The following is a 27,927-nucleotide window of genomic DNA, read 5'->3' as shown; positions in this document are numbered from 1 at the left end:
GTGTACAGTTGACCCCAGATTAACCTCCCAGGTAAATATAATCCTCCTCTGTATCACCTCTCACTCCTCATACCGGCCTGTAAACACTCCGGGATGCCAAGGTCTGCCGACAGTCAACAGCCAATGACAGACAAGTGTGTACATGTGTGTATGTGTGTGTGTGTGTGTGTTTTCCAGTCCTGCATGGAAATGGAGTAAAAGAAAAAACAGTCCCAGCATGCAGGCTGCTATCAGCACATCTCCCCGTTCCTCCGTATCATTTTCTGTCACACACACTTTGACTTTTTGAGGCCTGTATGTTCTCACTAACCAAATACTGTAAGGATCAGTCCAGTCACTGTCTCTCCCTCTCTCTCCCTCTGTCTGTCTGTCTGTCTTTATCTGTCTGCGTCTCCGTCTCTGTCTCAGATACAATCACACAGCCACTCATGCAAAAAAACAGTCCAGCAACAGTTCCAGTTCATTTCCTGGACAAGTGTGAACCGAGTGTCAACAGTTTCCAGTTCAGCCACATTCAGGCTCCTTCACTGGAGCAGGCCACGGGTCAAAGGTCAACAGTGTGGCGCAACCCATCGTCCCCCCTGAACAGAGTGTGAAGGTGTGAGTCCACACTGACCACACAGTTCTATTATTATAATAATAATAATAATAATAACATCAGATTTGTGCTGTGATCGTACGGATGTGTTGGGTTGTTTTTCAGTCTTGAACCCTTTTAACCTTTTATTTTTGTGAAGGATTTTAATTCGTACGATTTCCAGCTCTGCTTTAATTGTGCATTGTCTGTGTATAAATGAGTCTGTACTCAAAGATAATTGCTAAATTAAATATTTAGAACCATTTCAAAGCACTGGAGATTAAAGTACAAAGGCAGAATAGTTGATGGGATTACATCTTCACTCACAACCTTTGTAAAAGGTTTAAGAGCAAGAGTTTCGGCTCCTGCGATGAAGCCAAACGTCACCAATGCACTTCACACGCTATAAATAGTTTGTATCAACCTGTTTTGGTCTTTTTACCCCTGTTGATCTGGTGAATATACACATTTAAATCAAAGTGAACAAAAGAAAATACACACCTTTTTAATAATTGATCAAATATTTAATGTCTTTTCAGTTTTTACTTCATTTATTGTGTTTTAATGGTCGTTCAAAAGTCAGAGGAGTGAGACATCTGTTGATTCCAGGCCTGTTTAATTATATCAGCTAAATTAAACGGGTGAGTGTTGATCTCATAGTTATACCTTTGCGTCCAAAGCATCAACAAGAAAACAAAAGAAATGATTGGTTATTTGTGTGAATTAATTACTTTAATTCTCTGTCATCTCGAGCAAATGTTTTAATCTCTTCACTGTAAAACGCTACAGCCCCTTTTAGTTATGTCAAATTAATACTTCTATTTAACTCAAAGAGCTCTGACAAGTTTTGGATTTTAAACTTAAGTGTGCACGTTTTCTGAATTTAAACTTTAAGTTCTATGTTGTGTTGACAATTTGACACCTTAGGCTGATCTTGATGTGTTCACTTAACTAGAATTTCTGAGTTATGATTAAATTGTGCGTGGGTGGTGAAAAGGGCGGGCTTTCATTGAGCAGGGGTGAGGGGGGATGGCAGGTGGCAAGATGGAAAAAAAAGCAGCTATTACTTTTAATCTTAAAAGAAAATCGTCTTTAAACCATGGCAAAGTTTAAAGGTATATAAAATAACCTGTCTGTACATACAGCTAAGTTTTGTGTTCACAATTATGAATCTATAATCTATAAATATAGAAAAAAAGTAGTAAACAAAAGAGGACTACTTTCCATGGCGGATGGATAATATGCAGCGCTACCTGATAACAACCTGTGAATAGAGGCGGACTCATTTTCTCATCGAGTTGGAGCAGCAGGACCCCTAAAGGAGAGGAACTTTCCTACTGATTTACCTTACCGAAGGTGAGTTTTTATATATATCTTTTGATTAAGTATGTGTAAATCAATCTTAATGTTGTTTAAAATGATGTTTGAATGTAGAATTTAGTTTTTAACTGTAGCTGAAAACTTAATTGAAGTCGATAATAAGCTAACTACCGTGACAGACTCATTGTGGGCAAATTTCCTTAACCGCGCCTTTTCTAAAAAACTACATAATTCAAAAACATTAACCAATTAGGTCCGTTTTTATATATATTTAATATGTCTGGTTTTTAGCTAGACGGAGAGAGGAGATATTCATTTGCGTCAGACCTTCGTTTAATTTTTTTTAATTTATTTTTTTTTCCAATGTAAACCTGTGTTGTCAGTTAAACACGTTATTAGCGGAGTAAAAGCAAACCTCATTTTAACGGCGGCAATTTTTTTTTATCGCGAGATCAACGTTCCTTTTGGCCGAGCAAAATTTGTAGTTTTTTCACATACTGTTGCAGCAACTAGTAACGTTAAAAAAAACTACAACACCACACCGGATATAGCTAGACCGGAAGAAGTAGTAGGTGAACGTTACGCTTTGAGTGGATGACAGCGCTCCTCCGTCTCCAAGCGGGCTCTGCGTATCCAACACAGCCTGGATCATTTCTCGCCGCACTCCCTACATCCAAGTAATGATGTATGCAGTGTTATAAACTAAGCTGGCAGACCCCCCCAAACCGTAGTAAGGATACGTCCAAAGACCGCTAGCTCCTTTAGCTCGGGTTAGCTCGTTACGGCAACAACACACTAAATCACGGGACTTTGTCTGCGTTGAAGAACTGCACTTTATTCACAGCACTGCAGGGTGATACACAGCCTCTCTTATTATTGTGCGGCTCTCACAATAAGAGGAATAACTCAAAAATATGCAAGGTGACAGAGATATTAACCTGCGGCTGGCAAATGTATGTCTGATATCATGTATGTATATGTGCTATGTAATGTCTCTTCGTAGAATAAGATGTGTAATAATAATTAATCTAAAATAATATTTTGACACATTCTGGCTTGAACAAATATTGCGTCTCCTGCAATTTGAAATTGCAGTAAGCTGTATTGCTATTTCAATAACATTTGTATTAATTGTTCAGCCCTACACTACAGTATATGCCAATATTGTTTAAAAATAAAAAAAAACATTTGCAGAAAGTAAGCTGATCCACTTTTCTATGTTGATAAGAGCTTTGAAATGAGAAAATTAATGGGACAAAAAGAAATCAAGGGACATTTAGAATAAATAAAAATGTGTGATTAATTGCGAGTTAACAATGACATTAATGTGATTAATCGCAATTAAATATTTTTATTTTGAAAACACTAGTAATCACCTGATGTTTCCGTCAGTCACTATTGAATTAAAACGAATGTTGCTGTAGACTAAACTGGTTCCGTCTGTTGACATGTGTCTTAGCCAGCAGAAAGAGGGTCAGTGATGCTTTGGGACTGGTAGTCACACTCATGATATAGTTAAGTCTATTATAGTCTATCTATAATCAGTCTATTGTCTCCGTCACCAACACTGCATAAAACAAAAGTAAATGTGTTGATAATTTTGTGTAATATGCCTACAGATAAACAATTAATATATGTTTTTCCCAATTTTCAGATATCTGCAAGAATGGGCATTTAATGAAGTGGAAATGTAAGTTTTGTCCATTCTTCAGTGCGCAAGGAGCCTTTAATGTATTTTCATTGTCTTTATAAAGCTTTATGCAGCTCCAATTTCTTTCTCTCATGCCCCCTTTTCTGTATTTTGTCATTTGCTTCAGCTGAGTGCTGAGTTCGACAGAGTTGTCACCAAAAACCTGCTGGAGTCATTTCTGGAAGGACTAGATGCCACAATGGCAAGTCTGTTGGAGCTCTACAAAGCTGGGTTGGCATCAAAGAGGAGGTCAAACCTGAGCAGTGTTCTACAGTGTCTTCAACAGGAGGTATGGACTGTTCAGGAAAACAAATCTAATTTATTATAAGTATGTACCAAAATAAGATGATTATAGAGGATTCTATTGCATTTACATACTCTTGCCTTTTTTGTGTAGGACAAAAACCAACACAAAAGAACAGCTGCCTTACTTGGTCGTTCGCACTATCTGGCTGAGGATTCGTCAGACGTAATAAGGATGTGTGATGTAAGTCAATGTATTTACTAGGGCTGGAGAAATTACTCGATTAATAAATTAATCTTCATCTACTTTGATAATTGATTAATCGGTTTGAGTATTTTTCTTTAAATAAGAAAAAATAAGTTTTCTGATTTTTCAGCTTCTTAAATGTGAATATTCACTGGGAATATAATTTCCAGGTTTGAAGAACACTGATCAACATTTTCAATGTTTACTGACATTTTATTGATGAAACAACAACTAATCAAGAATTTTGAAAATAGTTGTTATTTGCAGCCCTAGTCTTTTATACAGATTTTTTTTTTGCCATAATTAAAATATCTACAATATTCCAACTACCAAGGACTAATCTGAAACGGTCAGTCTTTAACATATTTAACAAAATCTTCTACACAGAATTTACAGTAATAAAATTGAGGACTACCTTTGCTAATGTCAGACTGTATCTCAATCTTATTTGAGATTGAGTATTAGTGCAGACCTTGTCAGAATAAAGGTTCAACCACTGTTCAGCATCGGTGCATGTTATACAAAACAGTACAATTTAAGTACAATAATGAGATGTCACAACTGTTCTATCAGTATATTTTGACGTTCATAAAATGAAAAAAAACATGTTTTCCTTTATGAGACTTTAATTGTCTTTATCTTCGTCATCAGGCTCATGGAGAAACCCTTGATGAGAGGAATGCAGGTTGGACTGTTAATTGGACATGAGGAATCTCTGCACGGTGCATTTGCTCTCAAAGTCTTCAACGTGGCTGTGGTGGTATAAGAGACAATCATTCTTCATGACCTACAGGATGTGCCCACAGGCTTCGCCATGCTGATGGGAGCGACATACTGCCTGAACCTCCAGTACCCACACCACATTGGGCCAAATTATAATGTGGAAATGTATGATACTTAACAACTTGTCTTTGGTGTGGTTTAGACATTTTGGCTGGTTTTGTTAGCACAGCTGTTTTTTAAGCTGCTGTTTAACGTGGTTCAAATAAATGACTGCATGAGCTGCAAGAGTCGATTGTGATTATTTCAAATCATTAAGCTTGATAGCATTAGTCGAAATAAAATAGACATTCAAATTAAAACAAATATGAAATTTAAATTTTCTTAACTTGATAGGACAAGTTGTCAATATAAAATAGTTGTATCAACTTGAAATTGTAATTTATTATAATGCAGAAAGTGACTTTTACATCTCTGTAAATACAGGATATTTATTTGTTTGAACTTGCTGTAACGAGTTGAACCACAAAGCGATTGAAAGTTGAATCAACTTTATAACTAATAGAAGAATGTTGAGATAACTATACCACTGCACTTTACTCAACTTTATTAACTTGAGTTTACTAGTCAAAACAAGGATAATGCTTAAGTTGAGTTGAATTGCAATTCTAAGGCAGCAGGTGAACTTTCGTTTGCAAGTTGAACAGACTAAAAATGTCTTACAGTGTTTGTGAATTAGAGAAAAAATAGGATGATCTGACGTAATGGAAAATATCAATATGTTTTCGTCACAAACAAAGCTGCAGGAGAGTGTGGTGAGAAAGAGAGACTTTTCTGACTTGTCTTTGCATTTGTTTTAGTTTTAAATTTCCACACTGACATTTGTGTGGAAATGTCAGTGTGGAAGTCTTAAAGGTTTGTTAATGTGGAGGCTTTTATATTCTTTCATGATCTATTTCATCCGAAGCTGTTTTGGTTCAGATTCCTTTATAAATAGCTTCCAAAACAATGAAATAATCTGGAGGAGAATCAAAGTTTCTTTGCAATTTTTTCTCCAATTGTCCTCCAAACACACACACACACACACACAATGCTGCTGCTGCTGCGTCGCCTCTAATTCAGTCTCCTCTGTTTGGAGGTGATCATCATCATCATCAGCAGCAGCAGCAGCAGATGTGTGATGTGGGGAAACTCGCGTCTTTCCAACTCCTTCAAACAATCCCACAAGATTTTGGTCGCATCAGTAAATGTTTGTTTGATGCAAACCCGAACAAATCCGCCGCTGTCGCTGGACACTCGCTGCGCTGTTTGCGCGTCTTGGCGCAAACATGTTTAATGTCCTGGTCGGCAGATATTTATTCAGCTGCTGTGAGCTTCATTTACATAAACACAGAGAGAGAGAGAGAGAGATGCAGCTGCAACACACTGACACACACACACACACACACACAGAGACGCACTGCGTGTATTGATCAGGTTGATATTGTGATCAGCTTGATAGGAGCGATTATCGATGGACAGCGGTTCCAAACGGCTTTGGATGATTTTGGTTGTCATTTACACGAAAAGAAGAATGATTGGAAATAAGATCTTAATCAAACATTCGTTTCAAAACCTTTTCTTTTACGAGCCGCAAGTATTTCAAGCACCGAGTAGTTTATCATTATTGTTTTAAAACGTCCGTGTATTATCTTTAACCTATGAATCATGTTGTGACACATTAAATCAAGTCAATCATTCTGACAAATGGATACATTTACAGGCCACTCAGTAAACATCTAGAAGTGACGGTTGTTTTTAAACTGAATTTTATAAGACAAAACGAATTCATTCATTAAAATAAAATATGAACAGTACTGAAAATGTTTTCTTTTTTTTTTAGCTTTAAAACATGAGAATAAACTGACATGTAACATGTTGAAACACACACCCAAAAATATGATGTCATGTTATTGTAGCGCTTGTTTTGCAGACGTAATGGCACTTAAACTAAAACAGAGGAAAGAGGAAGTTAAGTGCGTTCAACCTGCATCTGCTCTGTGTGTGTGTGTGTGTGTGTGGGCAGTTATTTGCATTAAATCCGTTTAGAGCTCTTGTCTGTGCGGCCTTCACTGGCACAAAATGCACTCGTCCAAAACAACCTTGCCAGAGAACTGAGTGACGCAACCCCCCCACACTTTTTTTTTATAATTATTGATGTTTATGCCTGCGAGCATGAACACACACACACACACACACACACACACTTCCATGTGACCCCCTAACCTGGCACCACCTACGTAATTACTGCATCAGAGGCAGTGAAATTCCTGCAGGTTATTTTGGAGAAACAGGAGTAATTATCACGCCATTACAGCGATGCTTTCAATTACGCCTCGATCAAATGTCTCCCGGCTCAATATTTAAGGTGTTTTTTTCACATGGTTTCCCTAAAGCATGGAGACATGTTAGTGTTTCAATTTAAGACAGAGAGGATTAAACAGCCCCGCTCTCTAAAATGGAAATGCGGGGCCTACACGCGTTCACGCCGTGTATTAATTATGGATTAATTTGCATGTAGCGCGTTATAATTAAGAAGAAACAAAATCAGACAGCTTTTAAATAAAAGTGTGACTAGTTCAAATGAGGCAGTTTGTGGTTCGCCCGCGTGCACGTGCATCTTAAAAGAGAGAGAGAGAGAGAGAGGGGGGGGAGGGAGGGAGAGAAATGACTGCGTGTTAAACCGAGACAAAATGCACTAGAGTGGAGGAATAAATATGACTTAACGGATCTTTATTGGATGAACATGTATGTAAGAGTGGTCGCCTTAAAGATACATTCAACATCTCACTGTCATTTTGGAGCTTTCAATCCACATTTCCTCTCCAAAAAGAAAAAAAGAAAAATGATTTTTTTGACTCCAATATCAAGCCAAGTGCTGCGGTTCAAACATGTCCAATAAGCACGACAATGCCCAAGAGAAGAGGCCTGCTTTGAAACTGTAGAGGCTAGAATAATAATAATAATAATAATAATAATAATGATAATAATAATAATAATAATAATAATAATTAGAATTATAATATCTGGAAAACAGAGTGTCCTGGACGGATGGCCAGAATAGTTCTGCATCTGTATTTTTATAGGTTTCCCAAGACATTTCAAATAGCCAAAACATTTTCTCTCCAGAGTAAAACAACAAATATAAAAGCTGAACTTTATGGCCAATTTGTTCTCTTTGGAATATTTGGAAAGATTTACATACAGTTGTTTTTTTTTCGTTTTTTTTCTCCCAAAGTGGTAATAAACAATTTAAAATTCAGAAAAAACACCAACTAAACATGGTCACTGTAACTGACCCAAATACATATTTACATATTTCAGCTCCTTAACGCAGCTGACTAAAAATCTCTGTCATCCTAAAATAACACATTTTCAGAAATAAAAACTATACAGGATTTGATTGGGTTTGGAGGTAAAGAGGGCACTGCAGGCCAGTTCCTGTCCGTGCACCAGAGGGGAACATATTCCTCCCATCCAGAAGCTGGTGGTCAAAGGAGTTTGGTTGAAATTACTTAATTTTGTTGTGTTCTGAAAAACAGTTTGGTTTTGTTGAGCTCATCCAAGAGGCGGCTTCTTAAAAACCTTATTCTTCATCAACAGGAAACGGCTCCTGATGTTCTCTTCACAGGAATCAAGGGGCAGCTTCTCTTCCTTTTTTTTCATTTGTTGATTTTTTTTAAAAAAGAGAACAAGAGGGAGAAAAACAAAGTCCAATTGCAGAGCACTCCTGTTGCTATCTTGTCATTTTATGTTTCATAAACTCTTTCTGTCTTTAAAAAAAAACAAAACAAGCGACACACTAATCTGGGAAATAAAAGAAGAGGGAGCAGGCGAGCAGGGAGGGAAGAAAAGAAAAGCTGGATCACAAGACTTGGAACCTCCAGGAGGCCTGGTCTTTGTAGTCCAAGCAGTCTGTGGCGTTAAAGTTGAGCTTCCACGAGGAGGCTGCAGTCTGCTCTTTGTAATCCAGGCAGTCAGACGAGTTGAAGGCCAAGCCGGAACCGCCGTACGCCTGGTGGTGGTGGTGATGGTGGTGGTGGCCCGACGACTGGCTGATGTGGTGGTGCGGGTGTCCCGACATGGAGGACGCCGTCATGGGGCTGAGCTGGTGGGGGTGGTGGTGGGAGTGCATGGGGGCTAGGTAGGATCCGCAGTCCACGCCGCTGAAGTAAGAGCTGGACGGGGTGGGGTAACCCTGACCGTAGCCTGGTGTCTGGTTGTAGGACATGGGGTAGGAAGTGGCGGCAGCGGCCGAGCCGGACATCGAGCGTTGCATACAGGACGCGTTGGATGGAGGTCCGGGCTCGGGAAGTGGGGCCACAGCGGGAGCAGGGGCGTTTCCAGGGGAGATAGCGGGGCTCCAGATGGAGGAGACGGTACTGATGGAGGTAGAGGTGCTGCTGAGCGCCACTGGGCCTGTGTGATTGGTGGAGGACGATGAAGAAGAGGACGAGCCGGTGCTGGACACAGCGGGAGGCGTGAACTGGCCACTGCTCTCTGACCCCGTGCTCTCCCGGGCCGGTGAAGACTTCTTCTTGGGCGGCCTGGCTTTGGCACTACTGCCACTCTGTTGCTGCTGGCGACACTTGGCCCTCCGGTTCTTGAACCACACCTAGAAAGCAAGGACAGCAGCCAGGAGTTAGCACGCATTCAACAACCTCACCATTTCATAAAAAAAAAAAAAAAAGGAAAAAAGAGAGAGACACTGCCTGCCAGGCCATGCTGAGAGTACATTATGGAAGAAAATTGGGGGTTATTAACCATCAAGGTTCATTTCCACCCCGGCCCCCTGGCTCAGACCAGCCATGGGTCGAATTTCATACCTGGTAGACGGCTCTAAGATAACAGGCTATTGGGTTTCACCACACAGTGGGGTAACTCTAGAGCACCAAGAGGGTAGGATCATGTAGAGCATTTTGTTTCACACACACATTCTGAGAATAACTCAAATTGTGTGTGAGAGAAGGAGCGAGAGGCCTGCCTCGGTTTCCCTCGAATGCTTTTCAAGAGTAGCATTTGTTCAACACTGTTGTACAGCGCCGAGTTATATGGTGGAGTGTTTGCAGGGATTGTCCAGACCTCTTCCTTAGACATCCCATATTTCAGATCAGATTACAGCAGACCTTTAGACTTCATCAAATATTCATGAAATCATCACGTGAATCTGTTTATAAATATACGTTTTTTGTGTGGAAAATGTGTCACTATGTAAAAACTGTCTGTGAGATACGGAAGTGACTGATGAAGACCACATTAACCAGAGAACACAATTAATCAACAGCAGTGCAAAATAGGGAGGAATATAATCTAATAAATAATAAACTAATACAGGACAATCTCTGTCTTGTGTCTGTATAATTTAAACCAGCTATATTTTCACCATAATCCATCAAATTCAATACATATCTTGGCTGTTGTCCTTTTTGATCAAATCAATCAATCACTCGATCAATAAATAACCAAAGTAATCCATGTAACTTTCTTGCATAGCTAAATATAACATTTCCTATATAAAACACTATTTATATTAAATATATTATATTAACAGCCTAATTAATTTTGTATTGTTTATATTACGTTTGTATTAGCCAGCTAAAGCTAACCTTGTTTTATAGCATATGGTATAAACTCCAAACCGGAAGCTAACACTAAATACATAAAATCTTCGATCGACTAAATGGCTAAAACAGTTAATTACTACAATTGAAAGATAATTAAGCGAAACAGGCTTCACGAAAACAACCGTGGAAAGAAGCGGCCTCTTTTGAAGTGAATTATGTAGCTTGGATATGGTCCGTGTTCACACACACGCGCACGCACACGCACGCACACACACACACACACACAGAGACAGGTCATTAATGTCAGCTGCGTCATCATGCTTCACCTGGACTCTGGACTCGGGCAGGTTGATTTTCAGCGCCACCTCCTCCCGCATGAAGATGTCCGGGTAGCGGGTCTTGGCGAACAGAGCCTCCAGGACGTCGAGCTGGGAGCGGGTGAAGGTGGTTCGCTCCCGCCGCTGTTTCCTGGGAGTCGCTGCGAGGAATAATCACACAACACCGGGGAACCGTTAATGACTTTTCAAAATAAAACTCAGTGGCAGAAAAATAAAACATGCATTTTTGTTCTTTAAACGTTTTTGTAAATTATTATCCAATTATTAAAGCAAAAAATAAATCTCACTGTTTTGTTTTATATGTATTCTACAACAAACTGTATTTTATTATAAAAAGGTACCTCTTTAAAAATAAATCCTTCACACGCACTTTCACACTTTCAGGCCATGGTCACAAGAGACACTGTAAAAAAATCTCCCTAATTTAATGGTTTAAAAGAGGAGAATCCTCATGTATGTTGTTGACATGTTTGTATATATAAGGGAAGTGTTAAGAAGACTTCAATACAATTGTATTATGTGGATTTGAGTGGACTGAGAACAGTGTGTGTGTGTGTGTGTGTGTACCTGGATATCCCACTGACGGGTGCAGCAGGTCCATGGCAGCGCCGCTCAGCCCCAGGCCGTTGACGCCGTATGGGGGCTGTTTGAGGTAGGACATCATGCTACAGGCGGTCACAGCTCCACCCAGCTCAGGCCAGTGGTTCGGTTTCCCTCGATGCTGCAGTTTGACGGGACAGGAGAGCGATCCAAGTCACTGTCACACGGAGGAAGAGAGAAAATGGTGTCAACATTTTACGCACAGAAAAAAAAAACATTAACCTTAACAGCAGGGTCAAAAACTCAATGTTTTTATTCCTATATTTGCCAACTGGGGACATTATAGCACAAGGCAAATAAATGAATAAATAAATAAACAGACTCTATGAGTCACTTTGCACTACAACAACACACTGTAATTATTTATATAAGACCAAATAGAAGCATTAATTAAAGCACCACAGGAGCAAGTGATCGTTTTAAAGCAGGGACGCGTTTAAATCCCTTCAGGAATATTGGATTTTTGTTGAGAGGATAACTGAGGTCAAACGGCTGCAAAAAATAAATAAAAAATCCCCTGCTGCAACTCAAAACCACAGCGGAGGAAAAATAAGTTTAATCACCAACACAAACCAGAATAATGTCATTAGATAAAAGAGAAAATATAGAGAACAAACCAAACCACCCACTGTTTTAATGGAAACTGATCAACTGATCAACTGATCACATACTGCTCGATCTATATACTTAAAAAATACACTTTTTAAAATATATTCTAACAGACGCTTTTATGCTTTTCACTGCGAACATTTTAGTGTGTTGTGAACAGTATATCTTAAACAATAATGAGTCTAACATTTCAATCACAAACAAATCTATTAGGCGAATAAATGTTATAAAAAGGAAACCAAACTAAAATAGTTATTGTTTTTAACACGTGAACTGGAAGAAAAGCAAAAATGGTGGAAGATGTTTAAATGTAGTGTTGTTCTTAATTATAAACCGCACTCGTGTACTTTTTGTAATATTTTTAATAAAGTAAACACGTGTGAACTTAAAACTCCTGAGTTAAATATGTGTGTGTGTGTGTTTGAGGGCCTACACACACACACACAGTCACACACACACACAGAGTAAAAAACTGGATTATATGGTGGTGGTTTGATGATCATTAAAAATCACAGCTGTGTTTGTGTGAACTCTTTCTGTTTCTGCTCCGTCTGTTTGTTTCGGCTCAAACTTCATTGTGAATTTTGATCATAACGAGGTTCATTTATGAGAATAACTGAATCAGCGCAAGAATAAACAACGAAATAAACAGTGTTATCTGGCACTTTTATTACTACATTTATTCCTTAAACCTGGGAATAATCTGAGGAGTGGACTTTACCGGATAATCTCATTTTAATAAAGTAAGACTGTATCACCGCAACAACACTTCTCACTTTATTTTTTAAAGCGTTTGGAAAAAAGTAAATAAACCAAACTTCATTGAAAAAAAGTGTACATTATTTATTCACGTTTGGATTTTCAGCAGATTAAAAAAACTTAAAAAAATAATAATACGTTTCCTCAAGGACATCAATGATTTTCATTTAATTCCGTCGATTTAAAAAAACTGTGTAGCCGTTTTGATTTAAGACTGTAACGCTTTAAAAGATATCTGCAAATAAATAATACACATTTGTTAACTAAACAAGTCATATTAAAACACCTTTTTCTGCAAGTTTAGTCATTTAAAAAAAAAACCTGACAATTCTACCAATTATTAACAATAAAATCAGGAGAAGTGTGAGGGTGTAGAATCACTATCAGCAGGATAAATCGCAGCTCTGCAGCTCCTGCAGCGTGAATTAAATTAGTGAGTGTGAAGGAGACATTACTTTAACAATGAGCTCCTAAATGACCAAACCAAACCTTAACTGACCAAACGTGTATTGAGCTCGTGCTTGTTTGCAGCAGCAGTGAACAGTGAAGAGTGAAGAGTGAACGCTGCGAGTTCTCGGTGCAAATGAACTCAATTAGAATTTAGATGAGACCTCCGGGGAGAGAGCGCGTCTCTTATCAGCAAAATAAATTAACAAAAACCAAAACACGCCACTCCAATTATCTACCAAGTGCTTCACACGTTTTAATGGCCACTTGCTTCCATTAAAATAAGAAGAGAGAAACTGGCAGCGGTGAATGAATTTGTGAAGTGAAATCTGAAAATTATCTGGAACAACTTTCCTGAATTATTTCAGCTCGCACTCAAAGTCCTGCGCGCGGCCGCTTAATTGATAAAAAAAAAAATCATAAAGAAAAAATATTCCCACAAATTGAAATGTAATGGAAATGAGTCGCAGAGACGCTGCGTAAAACACATTGGAACTGTTTGACTTGTTGTAAACGCGTGGAAAAACGACTCGCGTGTGGGTTTTTAACACTAAACCTGCTTCATGTGAGTGACCTGAGTTCGGCTGCGCGCAGAAACAAGTAAAAGGGAGTGTAGTGTGGAATTAGAGGAAGTGAAGAGACAGAAAGTTTACCTTGTTTTTCTCCTTCCCTTCTCCCGGAGTCTCCGGCCTCACGGGCAGCAGTGAAAATATCCAGCAGCAGCAGCAGCAGCAGCAGCAGCAGGAAGTCTGCGGGGCACAACAGCAGCGGCAGCGGCAGCAGCAGCAGTGGAGAGGCTCAAAAACAAACAGCAGTGTTCAAATGGAGCAGCATCACGCACACAGAGAGACAGAAACACGCAGGCAGCAGGTCACCGTCACCGGCGCACGGGCGTCAGCGCGTCCTCGCTGCGGTTCCGGGTGTTTTTTTACAGCCAAATAAATCAGACTCATTTGCTTTCAGGGGGTTTGTCGCTGTCTGTCAGAGTGTTAAGGTGATTTCTAATGGAGACGGATGGAGATTGATCACCTTCTCTCCGCCCCGCGACTCTATGTGCGGAGGACACCTGCAGATCCGCCTCCCGCAGCCAATCCCCGCGCGTCGCCGCGCTGACGGACGGCGCGCGCGGCCTATAGGCGCTCAGAGGCAGCAGCGGGAGCCCACGCCCACTCACCCACACTCCCACTCCTCCTCCTCCTCCTCCTCTCTGGTCCCGAGACCAGACAAACCACACAGTAAACTAAAAAAGAAAAAAAAAATGTCGGAAATGTTTCTCAGGCCTGCAGGAGAAAAAAAACACTGCTGCAGGCGCAAAGAAGAAATGACACATTTTCACACTTTTAAATTGTATATTATTCATATTATTATTATTTAGATGATTTAGATGATTTAGAAGAACAGGACGTGATGGTGGCATCACTGGAGCGACCAACAGGAGAACTGTAGTCTCACCGAAAAGTAAATGTGCGGACTCTTTCTCTAACTCTACACTTGATTTCCGTCTCGGTAAAACTGCACGAGGCTTCAAAGTGACGCTGTATTTGCTCGAAAAAGACAAATCACTAGTCACAGCGGATTATTAGTCAGACCTCTGGATTATTTCAGTAACGAAATCGAGAAAAATATCATAAGTTTTTTATTTATCTAAAGGTTTATTTTTTAAAAACAGACACAGAGCTGCGCGTTTGTTAAACAACAGCAGTGAACACATTTGCGCGAGGCCTCAAAGACACACTGAGTGAATGTTGACTGTTTCTGACGAAGTGTGTGGGATTTAAAATAATACTACTAATAATAATAAAAAGAAAATGAAATAAAAAATACTTTTAAAAAGGATAAAATACGTTAAATGTAATCATTCTGATTTATTCTGTGATATAAACCCCACTCACTCACACACTCACACACACACACACACTATAGTCTCATGAATATTAATGAGCTCTAATCCCCATTTAGAATTACATTTGAGGATGGTTGACGTAAAGTTGAACAGGGGCTCAGAGGAAAGAGAAGAAAGTGCAGCAGAAGCTGCTGCGGACACGGAATCAAACCCTGCACCATTTTCTCTTCGTGTGTTTTTTTTAATGAAACAGTCACACACTGAATTCACAGCGCGCGCGCGCGCTTGTGTGTGTGTGTGTGAACGCAAAAAACACCAACTTCTTGGAGATGAGGCCTAAACCAAGCTGAAAGAGAGCTAATGTTCAGTGTGTGTGTGTGTGTTGGGGGGGGGGGATATCAAAGTGGGGGCAGATGGGACTTTAAACTCATGGAGGACAGAGGGACAGAACATTCTGACAGACAACTTACATCAGTGATGTTGGAGGCTGTGAGTGGAGGCCGCGCATTACACACCAAAACACACGTACACGCACCTTAGGAATAAGTAAGTAAGCAAACCGGTGCTTTTACGCACAAACAAAATCAGACTAAAATGGTGACAGTGATTGTGGTGGAGTGTGAGAACGAAGTGAGAAGAAACAGAAGAAGAAGAAGTTAGTGTTTTTTTATTCCTCGGGTTAATTGGTGTGGGTCTGTGTTGCCTTCACGTCATTTACTGGAGGTCAAACTCCTTTTTACGCACCGTTTTATTTCCACCACATCACAAGTCTGACGGAAATGCCACCACCACCCCTCCTCCACACACACACACACACACGGTTAGATTATGCAAAAAGGCCATTCAACAAATATGCTCCTCACAAACACAATAGAGTCACTTTTTCTAACATGTCTCCTACATTTCTAGTTTCTCTCTCTCCCTCTCTCTCTCCTCTCCTCAAGATGTGAGTAAGAGCCTGAGATAAAGCCCTGAACAAGTATCCAGTGATCAAGTTGCACCAACCTTTTGTAATAAGAGTATTTTGTCTAATCCCAAATTGCAGTTGAATTTTCTTAATGCTGAGCTGGTAAAGCCTGGGATTAGAGAGGAGAGGAAAAGAGAGGAGAGGAGGAGAGGAGGGGGAAAGTTTCGTCCCTTCAGTCGGCAGGATTGGAAGCGGGGATCTGCGGGGATGTTGTCGGTGCTTATTAAAACCATGATGCATAAAACACAGAGATGTAGGAGCCGCGGAGCTGCACGCGGACACCGGGGCTCCCTCAGGTGCAGCTTTCTCCCTCCTCTCTGTTTGGACACTGACAGCAGCATGCAGAGGCGGCGGCGGCGGCGCGAGGCCGCGCGGCTCTCCGCACCTGTGAGGGGAGGCCAGGAGACATGTTTTCTGCTGCAGGAGCCTCAGCTGCAGAGCCGCACCGAGCCGAGCCGAGCTGAGCCGAGCCGAGCTGAGCCACCGCCGCGTGGCTGAGTGACTCTAAATGTTTTTCACCAGCAACTTTAGAAAAACCAGTGATCCAACAGAAGGTAAGACTGATTCTCTTTCGTTTTATTTCACTCCTTATAAAATAAAGCACCGAAAAAAGCTTTTAATATTTTTAGTAAACAACTTTAATAATTTATTTTAGTTTTTTAACCGAAGCTAGACGAAGACAATCACTGAAACGGGAGCAAACTTTCCAAAAACCTTTAGAAATAAAAGTGGAGTTTTACGCACGAACCAACTTTTAAAACGAGAGCAAATATTATATTTATTCAAATCTCATCTGGAGGTGACACGTGACGTGGACAATCTTTACAGTCTCCACACACACACACACACACGCACACAGTCGACGCCGAGCAAAACGCTCGCTTTATTCTCCAGTTTTCGGCTTAAACGAACACAAAGTAAAGCACGAGCGCCTCGGGGGACGTGTACTGCGTAACGCGCGCGCATACAGACCCGCGCAGAGAAGAAAAGCATCCGCAAATTAATTTTAATGTATTACAAAGGCCGAGGAGGACGTCTGCTGTCACAAGCCATTTCCCTGCTTTAATCAGGAGCAGGAGGAGAGAGAGAGGGAGAGACAGAGAGAGAGAGGGAGAGGGAGAGGGGGGGAGAGAGAGGACAGAGGCTGCCTGCAGCGATGGAGACGAACCTCAAACCTCTGCCTCCTTTTTAAACACAGGGACAGTTTTTGTTTGTTTTATTCTGACTTCAGCGCGCGTCCAAGCAAAGTACAGTGGATTTTGTTTGTTATTTTTTTCTAAAAAAACAAAAACAATCTTTTAAAATATGTTACATCGATAATTCACATTTGTGTCCTAACCGAGTTTCTCCAGCGCGCACAGAATCGCCTCCAAGGAAGGAGAGAGAAAAAAAACAGCTTTAGGAACAAAGTGATTTTTCTAATCCTCCTCAGAGGAACCTGCTCCGCGTCGACCCCAAACAAAAAAAAACAACGCAAGGCCAAATTTGAATTTCTAAGTCACAGTGGAAAAGAGCAGAGCACAATAACACACAGACCGCGGCCAAATAACTTTTTACCGTGTGAAAGGAAAATAGAGTGAATGTCAGGAAAGTGATCGCAAGTAAAATAATATAATAATAATTAAAAAAAATAAATAAAGAAATAATAAGAACAGATATTATTCCATTTAAGATGTGAGGAGATAAAGACGAGCAGCTGCTTTCACACACACACACACACACACTGACACTCTGCTGCTTTGTGGAGTATGAAATCATGAGGACTTTATTATTTGAAGAACTTGGGTTATGACACTGGAATAAATAAACAGATCAAATGTTCACACAGCAGAGTGGAGCTCTAACGTGGAAGCAAAGTTCTCTTCTTCACATACAATAAATACAGAAACCAACAAAAACAAAAAGGTTGATGCAGCAAAACGCACATGAACTGTGATGTAGATTCAGGAACAAGCAGCTTAAAAGACAAACGACAATAAATAATATATATATATATGTATGTACTCTTTTTTTTTGTTTTTGACTGCATGACAAATAAAAGATGAGTTTTTGAAGCTGTTGGTTTGAGCAGTGATAGAAATATACAACACATGATTTATTTTTATTTTTTTTTAAACATCTTTCTTTTGGTAAACTGCTTTCAAGCCAAGACAATAATAAAAAAAAGCAATAGGAAAGTTTAGAATTAAGTAAGATTTAGGAACCATAGTGTGCCCCCGCCCCCTTTACCCCGTTAAGATATTTTACAAGTAAAAACCTTTAAGAGAAGGAATTAAAAGATACAGTCAAGTAATGAAGTAGCTTGAAGAGACTGATGTTATTATTATTTTCCTTTAAAAGTCCAACTGAGACGTCAGCCTCGACGTGATGAACACACACGAAAATTAACTAAACACCCAGTTGTTACTGCTGTACCTCAAAGTGACTGCTCTCCATGTTCACACAGAGCCACAGTGTCAGTACACACACACACACACTGTACAGTCTGCTCTCGTCTCAGATTCATATTACATACAGGTACCATCCATGGTAAAGCAAAGGAGAATTAAAATAATAACAATAATAATAGAAAAGTTTACCTTTTTAATTCAGCCGAGTCTCTGTATTTCATGTGACTGAAACAACCAGATAAATTGGAATTGATTGAAATATCTAAACGCTGCTATTAAATAATATAAATCATGATATAATAATAATAGTGATAATAATTATACATTTCTTTTATCGGCTACATTTGTTGTTTGTGTTTCTCTGATGTGACGATCACTGAAGCACACACTTCTCCTCTTTCTTGGCCATCTTGCCTTTGTTCTGCTCCAACGTTCTCTCCAGGTGCTCGTCCTCCTCCTCGGCCCTGCGGAGGTCAAAGGGTACAAAGTCAGATGTGTCGGTGCGAGCAACGGGAGGAGAAGGAGGTGGAGGGCGTGTGTGTGTGTGTGTGTGTGTGAGAACAGGTAACACAGTTTGGCACCACGGGAATCGGCGCCTCTGCCACATGTGGCGTGGCCCAGCGCCAGGGGCCGAGCTTTGACTTTTCACCAACCTGGCGCCCTGTTGGCGGACGACTGTGTCAATATGAGATCCCGCCCATGCAGGTGAGCCACTGCTGCTGCAGCGCAGCGCGAGTGCAGGCGGGCTGGAATGCGACCTGCCCTGCAATGTGTTTCTCGCTATACTGCATCTACAGTTTCTAAGGAACCTCTGGAAATGTAAAGACAGGCAGCAGACGCTCGCACAGACTCAGCAGTGGGAGGTTTGGACTTTCACACAGACATTAGCAGGTTTACTGGGGGTGTTTGAACCTGAGTGAAGCCGCTCAAGAAGGTGATAAACACAACATTTCAACCACCATCAAAAACCACCACAGGCTCAGTGATAATGTACAGTGGTTACGCTGTAGCAGTAAATGTAAAAACTTACATTTGCTTAAACTTAACATTCAAGGCTGAAAATGACTGAATACATGTCATAGTGTTGCAACAGAAATGATGCAGGAATTTGCTTCACTGACAGAAATAAATGAGATGAAGAAGAAACGAGCATGTTCACCCAGGTCTTGTGTTTTCAAAAATTGTGTATTGTGTATTGTGTGTTTGTTTGTAGGTAACTCACTGCTTCTCCTGGGCGTCCAGGTCTCTGACCAGAGCGTCCCGCTTGTTGACCAGTATGACCAGCTCATCCAGCAGCAGCTGCTCTCGTCTCTTCTGGGCCTCGGTCTTCTGCCAGTCTGCAAAAACACAACCAGAGGAACAGAGTCCATCAGAGCAGGACACACTCAGGACAAACCTTCACAGGTGTCTTGCCATGGATTTTTTTTTTAAAAACCTCCTGAACCTGGTGAACATGTGACGTTTGAACATTGACATGAACAGACGTCGAGATGACATTTTTCCAGGGATTGACACGTTCCTCCTGATCTGTAATGAAGCTTCTGTCGTTTTAAAAATCCATGTCAAACAAATGCCATCTTTTTTTTTTATCTTCTCAACAAAAATATAAATGGAAACACTTTTGTTTTTGCTCCAATTTCTCAAACGTATGGACGACGTCTCCTCCTGAAGACACGACACAGAGTCTCCGGTCAAACCCTTCAGAAGATTCAGTGGGAGTTTATTTTCTTATCAATCTGCTGGAGCAGTGTGAACACACTCCATCAGGTTGTCTGTGTGTGAACGCAGTGATGATGTGTCGACCTGAGCAAACACACTTGAAGGACATTGTCATGTTAATGTGCTGGGACACATGGACAATTTCTTTCCCACAGGTAAAAAAAAAAGATTATTGAGACCTTCATTATCATTTCAAGAAGACAAATAGTTGTGATGTTTATAAAAAAAACGTGTTAAAGGCAGTAGCGTACCGTGGGGTTTCAGTCAGGGCCTTCAGTAAAAAAAACAAAAAAAAAAAACACGCACAAACACAACCACATACAAAACACACTATTATGCACTATATTCATGAGACAGTTGATCTGCAACAACCATAGAGCACACGCACACCACTGTGCATCTATAGGCTACTGCATCATTACCACCACATCTTCCGTTATGTCACTCAGCAACCGCAATTTCACAAGCCACTATATGACACAAAAACAAGCTTCCACATAAGCAAAGTGTCAGGTACATGGGGAACAAGTCCACGGCACTATTTATGATCAACAGTTTTGTCCTCACCACTTCTAAATTTTTTTTATAAATTTATCATTAACACTCAAACTACCGTAAATGATGTACCTCTTCCTCTACCTCAAACGTCGTGATGACAACAGCAGGGGCTAGCACCAGACACATCGCTGGGCCTGGCGCGTTCTGTCACTATGCATCAAAAAAAAATAGTAACAGTAATAATAATAATAAAAAAATACTTTTTTGATATTGCCAGGAGAGAAGGCCCTGCTGGCCCTGACAGCCCACCACTGGTTAAAGGAAATCCATGTTTCTGGCAAACATTTAAATACAAACAAACGTCGACAACAAACTGCGTTTTATTAAGTAAAAGTCTCTTTATACGACGTTTCCTGTTGATATCTGAACCAGCCGTCGTCTATTTCTATTAATTACAATAATTAAAGCTCCACAGACTCATCCGGGTTTATAAAATAAACATGTAAACATCCCCCTCAGAGCCAAACACAGACAAACAGTTTGTTGTAAACAAACAGGTGAACCCCTCACTCTCTCTCTCTCAGTTCTCCAGGGTCTTTGCAGGAAGGGGCCCCACAGGCTCCAGGTGGGACCCCTAGCCAAATCCCCTCAGTCTCTCAGTCTCTGGAGGGAGCAGTGTGTGTGTGTGTGTGTGTGTGTGTGTGTGTGTGTGTGTGTGTGTGTGTGTGTGTGTGTGTGTGTGTGTGTATGTGTGTGTATGTGTGTGTGTGCACACACACAGGAGAGCACTCGCCCCCCCTGGGGCTCAAATATCCGCCTGGTGCCCTCGCCTCCACGTTCAGCCGACCCCAGGAGCTCTGCTCCCTCCCTCATCCCAAACCTCACCTCTGCTCTCACACGTTTAGAAGCACTGGTTCTAAACTCAACTAAATTTAGCAATTTGAACATAGTTCAGTCCAGTTGTGACGATCCGCTTCGGGATGTATGACAAGGACGAGGACACACATTCTAACCCAGAGTCAAAACTAAAGATCAAACTGTGTTTCTTATAATCTTAAAATTTGACTGGGATTATTTTAAGTCAAGTTTGGTTGTGTTTTGTGTGCGTCCTACAGTGTGTCCTTGTTTATTGTGTTATTAAGCATTTGTATGGTTTTTATTCTGCCAGCTGCAAAACTAATTCCCCCTAGAAGGACAATAAAGCTCTGAATTTAACGACTTCAATAACAACAGAGTGTATATCTTCTTTAGACATTAAACAAAGGATATATTTGTGTTAAGGATATTTGTTGTAGTGACACGTATCATCATGATAATTCTCAATATCAACTGCTTTGAAAACGTCAGTATCATCAGGTCACCTGCATCACGCTCAAGCTTCCTGCCGCTGCAACTAAATGCACATGAACAAACTCATCTGTGCACCGCAACAGAAACTGTGAGGATTTTTATTGTCCTACAGCGACAGGACGTCTCCCGCTCCTCGTCCTCGGCTCAGTGTGAGAACGTGTCCCTGGAAAAATCTTATCTGTTCCATCCCAGAGAGAATTCAAACACAGCTGAGCCGTGTGCAACTTCACACCTCTATCAATATTTAACCGTCTATTGATTCATGAATGAAAGGAAAGTTGAAAAATGTCAGCACCAAAATAAGTGTGGCTTTATTAAAAATAAATACCCGCCCCCCCCCTCATTGAGTCAAATTGCAGCAGTAAGACTGTGTGTGTGTGTGTGTGTGTCACGCTGGGCCCAGTGTGTTTGTCCTGAAAGGTCTATGCTCTCTTCATTGGCCTCGTCCGTCCCTTTGAAGTCGACCACAGAGCGAAATGAACACAGTCCCAATATTTGGCTCTCTACGTTCCTCTCTTCCTTTCTTTCTCCCGCTCCCTTCTTCTCTTTTTTTTCTCCACAGAAAAGCAAATTTACTCTGGTCTCCTCAGGAGGAGGAGGAGGAGGGTCAGAGACATACTTCTGAACAGACATGCATGTTCAAGCCGTGTTTCCTCCCCCCCCCTTTTTTTTTTTTAAAGAACAAATGATTGGTGAGAAAATAAACAGCTTGTCGAGTCATCACGTGAGTCATCGTTTGTGAGACAGGATTGTGCGTCTGTATCTGCCATGACTCTCTTTCCCACAATCCTTTCTCAACAAGGACGGCCCACAAGAGGCGGGAACGAGAGGACGAGTTAAAAAACAAAACAACAACTCTTGCCACAAAAACACAGCGAGGTACATAAAATATGTCCTCCTTCTCCTCCACACTACATCTCAACCAAATCCTGCTTGACCCAGCCAGAGGAGGAGAAGGGAGTAGTGGGGTGGGTGGGGGGGGGGGCATGGCTGTCAATCACATGTCACAGAGTCCCGCCTCCCTCATTAGGAAGGTAAACAATAAAGAGGGACGATGCGAGACGTGACCAGGCAACACCAGAGCAGAGCAGGCTGGGTAACCAGACACCCGAGAACAAACAAAACACCCTGCAGCCACTCCAGCAGAACCCCCCCCCCCCCCATGTAAGCCCCGCCTCCCCCATAAGGAGGAGAGAGAGAGAGAAGAGTTGCATTCAACTCACACGGTGGGTGTGTATTCAGATAAGCCTCTCCGTGCAGGCCGATGGTAACCATGTGAGTCTGCACAAGGCACACAAGAATGCGCTGGTTCAAATCCCCATGAACCCCTCCCTGCCCGCTCTCTCTCTCTCTCTCTCTCTCTCTCTCTCTCTCTCTCTCCAACGCTAAATTTATTCAAGAGACGAACCAAAACTGGTCCAAAGTGAGCAGACGCACTCTCACACACATCTCTCTGTGTGTGTGTGTGTCTCACACGTCGTGTCAGGATGTGACATCAGACTTCCAACAGCTTCATGAGTTCAGAGACAACTTTTTTCCAGGACATGTGCGACTACAAACAAACAAACACAGGTCCATAAACTTAAAGTGTTTTTTCCATCCTCATCCTCATCCTCCTCCTCCTCCTCCTCCTCCTCTCTTCTTCTGGTGTCAAAGGTCTGAAAAAGCTGGTTTTGGCCACTGTCCAAGTGGTGTCAAGAGACACAAAGTGTCACCAGAGGAGGAGAAAGAACAGAGCTGAGAAAATACCAGGAAAATGTCTGGAGGTTAATCCTTCAGTCTTGTGTGCACGTTAATGAATGGAACATAAAAGTTTGCTTGTTGGAATTTTTCATTAAAGGCTCAACGATCTACTACTGACCATGTCTAGTCATATTTTCTTATTTTTGATAAATAAATATGACAAAAACATGAATTGACATTAGCTCTGAGCTGGAGGTGAACATATTTTCTCCCTCTGTGTCACAGAGCTCATTATTTTGGACTAAAAATGATTAAAAGCTGACCTGCACTGGGTGACACGATGACTTAATCCCACAAACATAGTATTGAACTTTCTCTGTATCACCTGATGTTGTCAGTGGATATCAATTTTTGGTACCTAAGGAAACGTTATCTCATCAGCATCAGTGAGCCAAAAATCATGCAGAATGCTGTTTGACCTCACAATGGAGAAGAGAAGACAACACTTACTGTGTATGTGTGTGTTGTGTTGTGTTTTGAGATCTTAAGTACACGGAGTAAATATGAGAGCAGAAATTGACTCCGTGTTCAAAGAACTGTATTATGTGTTATGTCATTTTTTGCTTAAAAACATATCTAATAGGTATAAAAAAATGATTTGTATCACATCCAGTAATCAATACTCGATTAAAACATTTTTAACAAACACTCGTCCCTACACATACATTAACCTGCTGCCAGAAAGAAACTCACAACAGCACCGATGTGCATTAATCTGTGGCTGAAAGTAGTTTTTAGACTTGACTGACAAGTGTTTACCTGGTTTTACAGATGTGTGTCCTCTGAGAATCATTTCTGCTCGAGGCAGAGAGCCTTTGTAAACACATGTGAGGTGAGGACTGATGCATTATTTTGATAATTACACAGGATAATCAGCACTGTAATCTAATAACTCCATGTCCAGCTGAGGGTATACAGTACCTCGACTCCCAATCACATTATCTGGGCGCGTTAGTCTGACTTGGAGAAATTTAATTTAGTTGTTCCTAATGTCATGTACTGACTGATCCACAAATCTGCTGTGCCATATGTTACAATAACCAGCATGTAATGTCATGTTAGCTACACCACAGGGGGGGGCGGGGCTACTTGTATTGCTAAATCCTGGCCAACATATGAAGTTACAGCTGCTGCAGAGGACATGAGCAAATATTTCTGTGCACGTAAACTAAGACACATTATCTTCAGCACACAACACAGCTAGATAAACAAATAAACATTTACTACTAGAGGCCACCAAAAAACTTAAGTCCGACAACTTGTAGAACAAAGTTATTTGGTATCAGCGGTTCCAGTCAACTAGCAATCCTGAAAGAGTTGGCAACATCATCAAAAGTCGCCCATGTGATAGGATTCCACAGTGAACCTAATCAATCAGGGTCTGTAGCGCACTGCCCCGATGTGTTACAAAGCTCAAATAGATTTACAAATGGAAAGAGTGTGTGTGTGTGTGTGTGTGTCAGGGGTGTGGAGAGGGATAAGCTCCTGCATAGGATTACATATTGATTTTGAACATATAAAAAAGCTTATCATATAAAACCGTAACAGGAAAAACTCTGGGACCCGGCTATGCATAAATCCCTTTTAGATGGCGAGAGGGCGTCCACTTTAAAACACACACACACACACACACACACACACACGGAAACGGAGGCCCTTGAACGCAAGCTGAGACACAGTTCTGCTTGTGCATACATAGGTGTGAATGGGTAAGCAGATAAAGAGGCCATAGTGGATCAATTTTGTGGTGAGGAGATGAGAGTGTGGCATACAGATGGCATTTTCCTGCCTGGCATCAAACCAAACAAACAAAAAAAAAGGCTACAGTGAGGTGGTTATCACCGCGCACGCTCAGAAACAACATCACACCATGTCGCACCTCCTCCACCTGTACATTTGATCCGACCATTTTAAAACCATGCTGTCTGAAGAGAGGGAACACCGATCAGTGCACCGGGATTTTTCATTGTGAGTTTATATGACAGTTAAATGTAAATGGTTTATTCCTGGGCCTGACACTGTGGAGCCTCAGACACACTCTCTCCAAATAATCTCGGTCTTAATCTGAAACTTTGACTAAGTTAAGATTCCTTTACTGTCGCTGCACATACAGTACTACAAATAAAATAAACAAAAAATATCACATAAACATAAACAAAAAATATCACATTAAAAGCAGCAGAAGGGGAGATTGTAGAGCTGCTGTGTCTGCACATTACAATATTTGTGAACATGTTTATTTTCCTACTTTTAATTCAGGTTTTATTCATTTTTACTGTTCCCTCTGTTTCTTAAATCACTACATACGTTTAACATTATTACTTTTTTCTGACTGTAACTCTCACTTATTTATCTATTTACAACTGTTTTTGGTTCAGTGGTAAAGTAGTAATGGTTGAATAACTGTAGTAATATAAAATAATAATTGCAAAATAATCTATTTGGGTATATTCCACTACTGCATCGATGCCTTTAAAATGAGTTTTTATCCCTTCAACAAAGAGAGAAATAACACAACACATCACGACACAAAGGTGACTGTGACGACGTGTCGGTGGAGTCATGAGGGGAAAAAGAAATCAAAGGGAAGTTTAAAAGAAATGTGTCCTTCAGCTTCAAAGCTGATTTCTGAGGGATCCTCTCCTCCTGACTCGTCTTTTCCACCTCAAAGCTCTCCGTCATTCTTTCTCCCCTCTCATCCCCTCGCTCCTGTGTCAGTGTGCTACAGCTCAACTCAGCAGAACAAATGAATTAGGAAACCTCACGAGTCATGTTTGTGTCATTTATCTGTTCAGCAGCATGAACAGCTTAACTTATTATCAACATCTAACATGGTTGGTGTCTGTCAACAAACAAAACTTTTTGGCCAGTGTTTTTCTTCAGCACTGAAGTATTTCATCATAATGCTGCTTTATCTCACATTTTTATCATACTCCAATAACTGTGGTGCCTTTTGATTTGGTTATACTAAAATTGTGTTATAATTTAATAATTAAATAACCAGGGTTCACACACCTTTTCTAAGGTCAAATTCAAGCACTTTCAATGCACATTTTCAAGCTTTTTAAGCACCATACAGCTAGGTATCCGTCCGATACTGGTTAAAATCACTGGATCTGATAGACAGATAAAATGTTTTAAATCTGATATAATCCCAAAAAAAACAGTCGGCGTTCAGAGGGAGCGAGGCCCAGAGGGAGCAGTTTCCACTTCAGGCTCTGAAAACTTATTGTTCTTATGAGTGAACTATTTATTCAGTATAACTATATTTGTTGTAAAATAAATACAGTTACTTCAAGCACGTTCCAAACCTGGCAAGCACAACATTAAAATTCAAGCACCTATACATGTATGACCCAGTGACAGAAAGAGACACACTGACACTACAGTATATACGTATATATGTATGTGTGTCTGCACAGAATCAAGACTGTGGCTCAATATGTGGCTGACAGGGAGAAGCAGATAGAGGGTGAGTGGTGTGTGTATCATTTCTGCTATATATTTTTCTCACCAAGGTGTGTGTGTGTGTGTGTGTGTGATGAGGCAGGTGTCTCTCAGTTATTTTCTTCCCTCTGCTCTGACACACATTGCTGTCTCCCTCTCCCTCTCTCTCTCTCCCTCTCTCTGTGTCATCGACTGGCCAACCAAATCACCAATTACTCGCACGCCCACCCATCGCTCAATGGACCTGCCCAAGCACCAAATAAGAGCTGGAGAGATGGACGCCAAACACACACACCTGTAAGATTTAACCACACAGATGCAGAGAGAGACCAACAGATCATCTCTCTTACACACACACACATAGACATGTCTCTTTCCAGCAGCTCAGAACTATCTGTGGCTGCTACAGAAAGGTAGAGCCTGTGAATGTTAAGTGCCTCCCTTAGGGAGAAAAATAAGGCTGACTGATAAGTTAGTCAGCGGCAAATCCAACAAGTCCACATGAAGGCAGAGAGGGGCGAGGTGACATGCCACACGCCACCTCGCTACCTCACCTCTCGCACACTATCTCTGCGCTCGCTCCCACACACACACACACACACACACACACACACACACACACACACACACACACACACACACACAGCTGTAGCCACTCTGACGCACACGTGAAAAAAGAACAGCAGACCAACAAAAATATTGGTGAAATAAAATACACAGACCAACATATTTAAGAGAAAAAGTAAAAGCAATCTTATAATATATAAATCGATAAATATATATAAATAAAATGGACAGATGAAATCAACCTGGCAGC

The 27,927-nt window shown here is 40.9% G+C and overlaps 2 protein-coding genes and 1 long non-coding RNA gene across 8 annotated transcripts in view; 1 reads left to right on the top strand and 2 right to left on the bottom strand.

Moving 5' to 3' along the window:
* Nucleotides 1-1,787: 1,787 nt before the first annotated feature.
* Nucleotides 1,788-5,080, top strand: LOC131474226 (uncharacterized). The gene is made up of 5 exons (XR_009242271.1): nucleotides 1,788-1,933; nucleotides 3,552-3,587; nucleotides 3,715-3,876; nucleotides 3,985-4,074; nucleotides 4,729-5,080. It is a non-coding gene; the product is annotated as an uncharacterized LOC131474226 (long non-coding RNA).
* A 2,472-nt stretch (nucleotides 5,081-7,552) lies between these two features.
* Nucleotides 7,553-14,195, bottom strand: otx1 (orthodenticle homeobox 1). Its single transcript, XM_058652303.1, has 4 exons — nucleotides 13,807-14,195; nucleotides 11,306-11,495; nucleotides 10,727-10,878; nucleotides 7,553-9,451 (listed from the first exon to the last, which is right to left on the bottom strand). Exons 2-4 carry the CDS (start codon nucleotides 11,400-11,402, stop codon nucleotides 8,702-8,704), a joined length of 999 nt encoding a protein of 332 aa, XP_058508286.1. The 5' UTR covers nucleotides 11,403-11,495; nucleotides 13,807-14,195; the 3' UTR covers nucleotides 7,553-8,701.
* A 3,503-nt stretch (nucleotides 14,196-17,698) lies between these two features.
* ehbp1 (EH domain binding protein 1) overlaps nucleotides 17,699-27,927 on the bottom strand; it is a 137,067-nt gene continuing 126,838 nt past the window's right edge. For all 6 annotated transcript variants that reach the window (XM_058651055.1, XM_058651060.1, XM_058651059.1 and 3 more), the window contains 2 exons: nucleotides 19,576-19,690; nucleotides 17,699-18,817 (listed from right to left, as the gene is read on the bottom strand). In XM_058651055.1, coding sequence (XP_058507038.1) covers nucleotides 18,727-18,817; nucleotides 19,576-19,690 — 206 coding nt within the window. In that variant the 3' untranslated portion in view covers nucleotides 17,699-18,726. The remainder of the gene's footprint in view (nucleotides 18,818-19,575; nucleotides 19,691-27,927) is intronic.

Source organism: Solea solea, chromosome 15 (genome assembly GCF_958295425.1).
Source record: "Solea solea chromosome 15, fSolSol10.1, whole genome shotgun sequence".
NCBI classification, from domain to species: Eukaryota; Metazoa; Chordata; class Actinopteri; order Pleuronectiformes; family Soleidae; genus Solea; species Solea solea.
This window is presented reverse-complemented; position numbering and strand designations above follow the sequence as displayed.

Bases quoted from the DNA above. Each gene is read 5' to 3' on its own strand.
- otx1 (XM_058652303.1), bottom strand. From the start codon at position 11,402: ATGATGTCCTACCTCAAACAGCCCCCATACGGCGTCAACGGCCTGGGG. The intron at 10,879-11,305 runs GTACACACACAC...TATTCCTCGCAG, and splicing joins CCCGTCAGTGGGATATCCAG to CGACTCCCAGGAAACAGCGG. The intron at 9,452-10,726 runs GTGAAGCATGAT...CTTGCTTTCTAG, and splicing joins TGCCCGAGTCCAGAGTCCAG to GTGTGGTTCAAGAACCGGAG.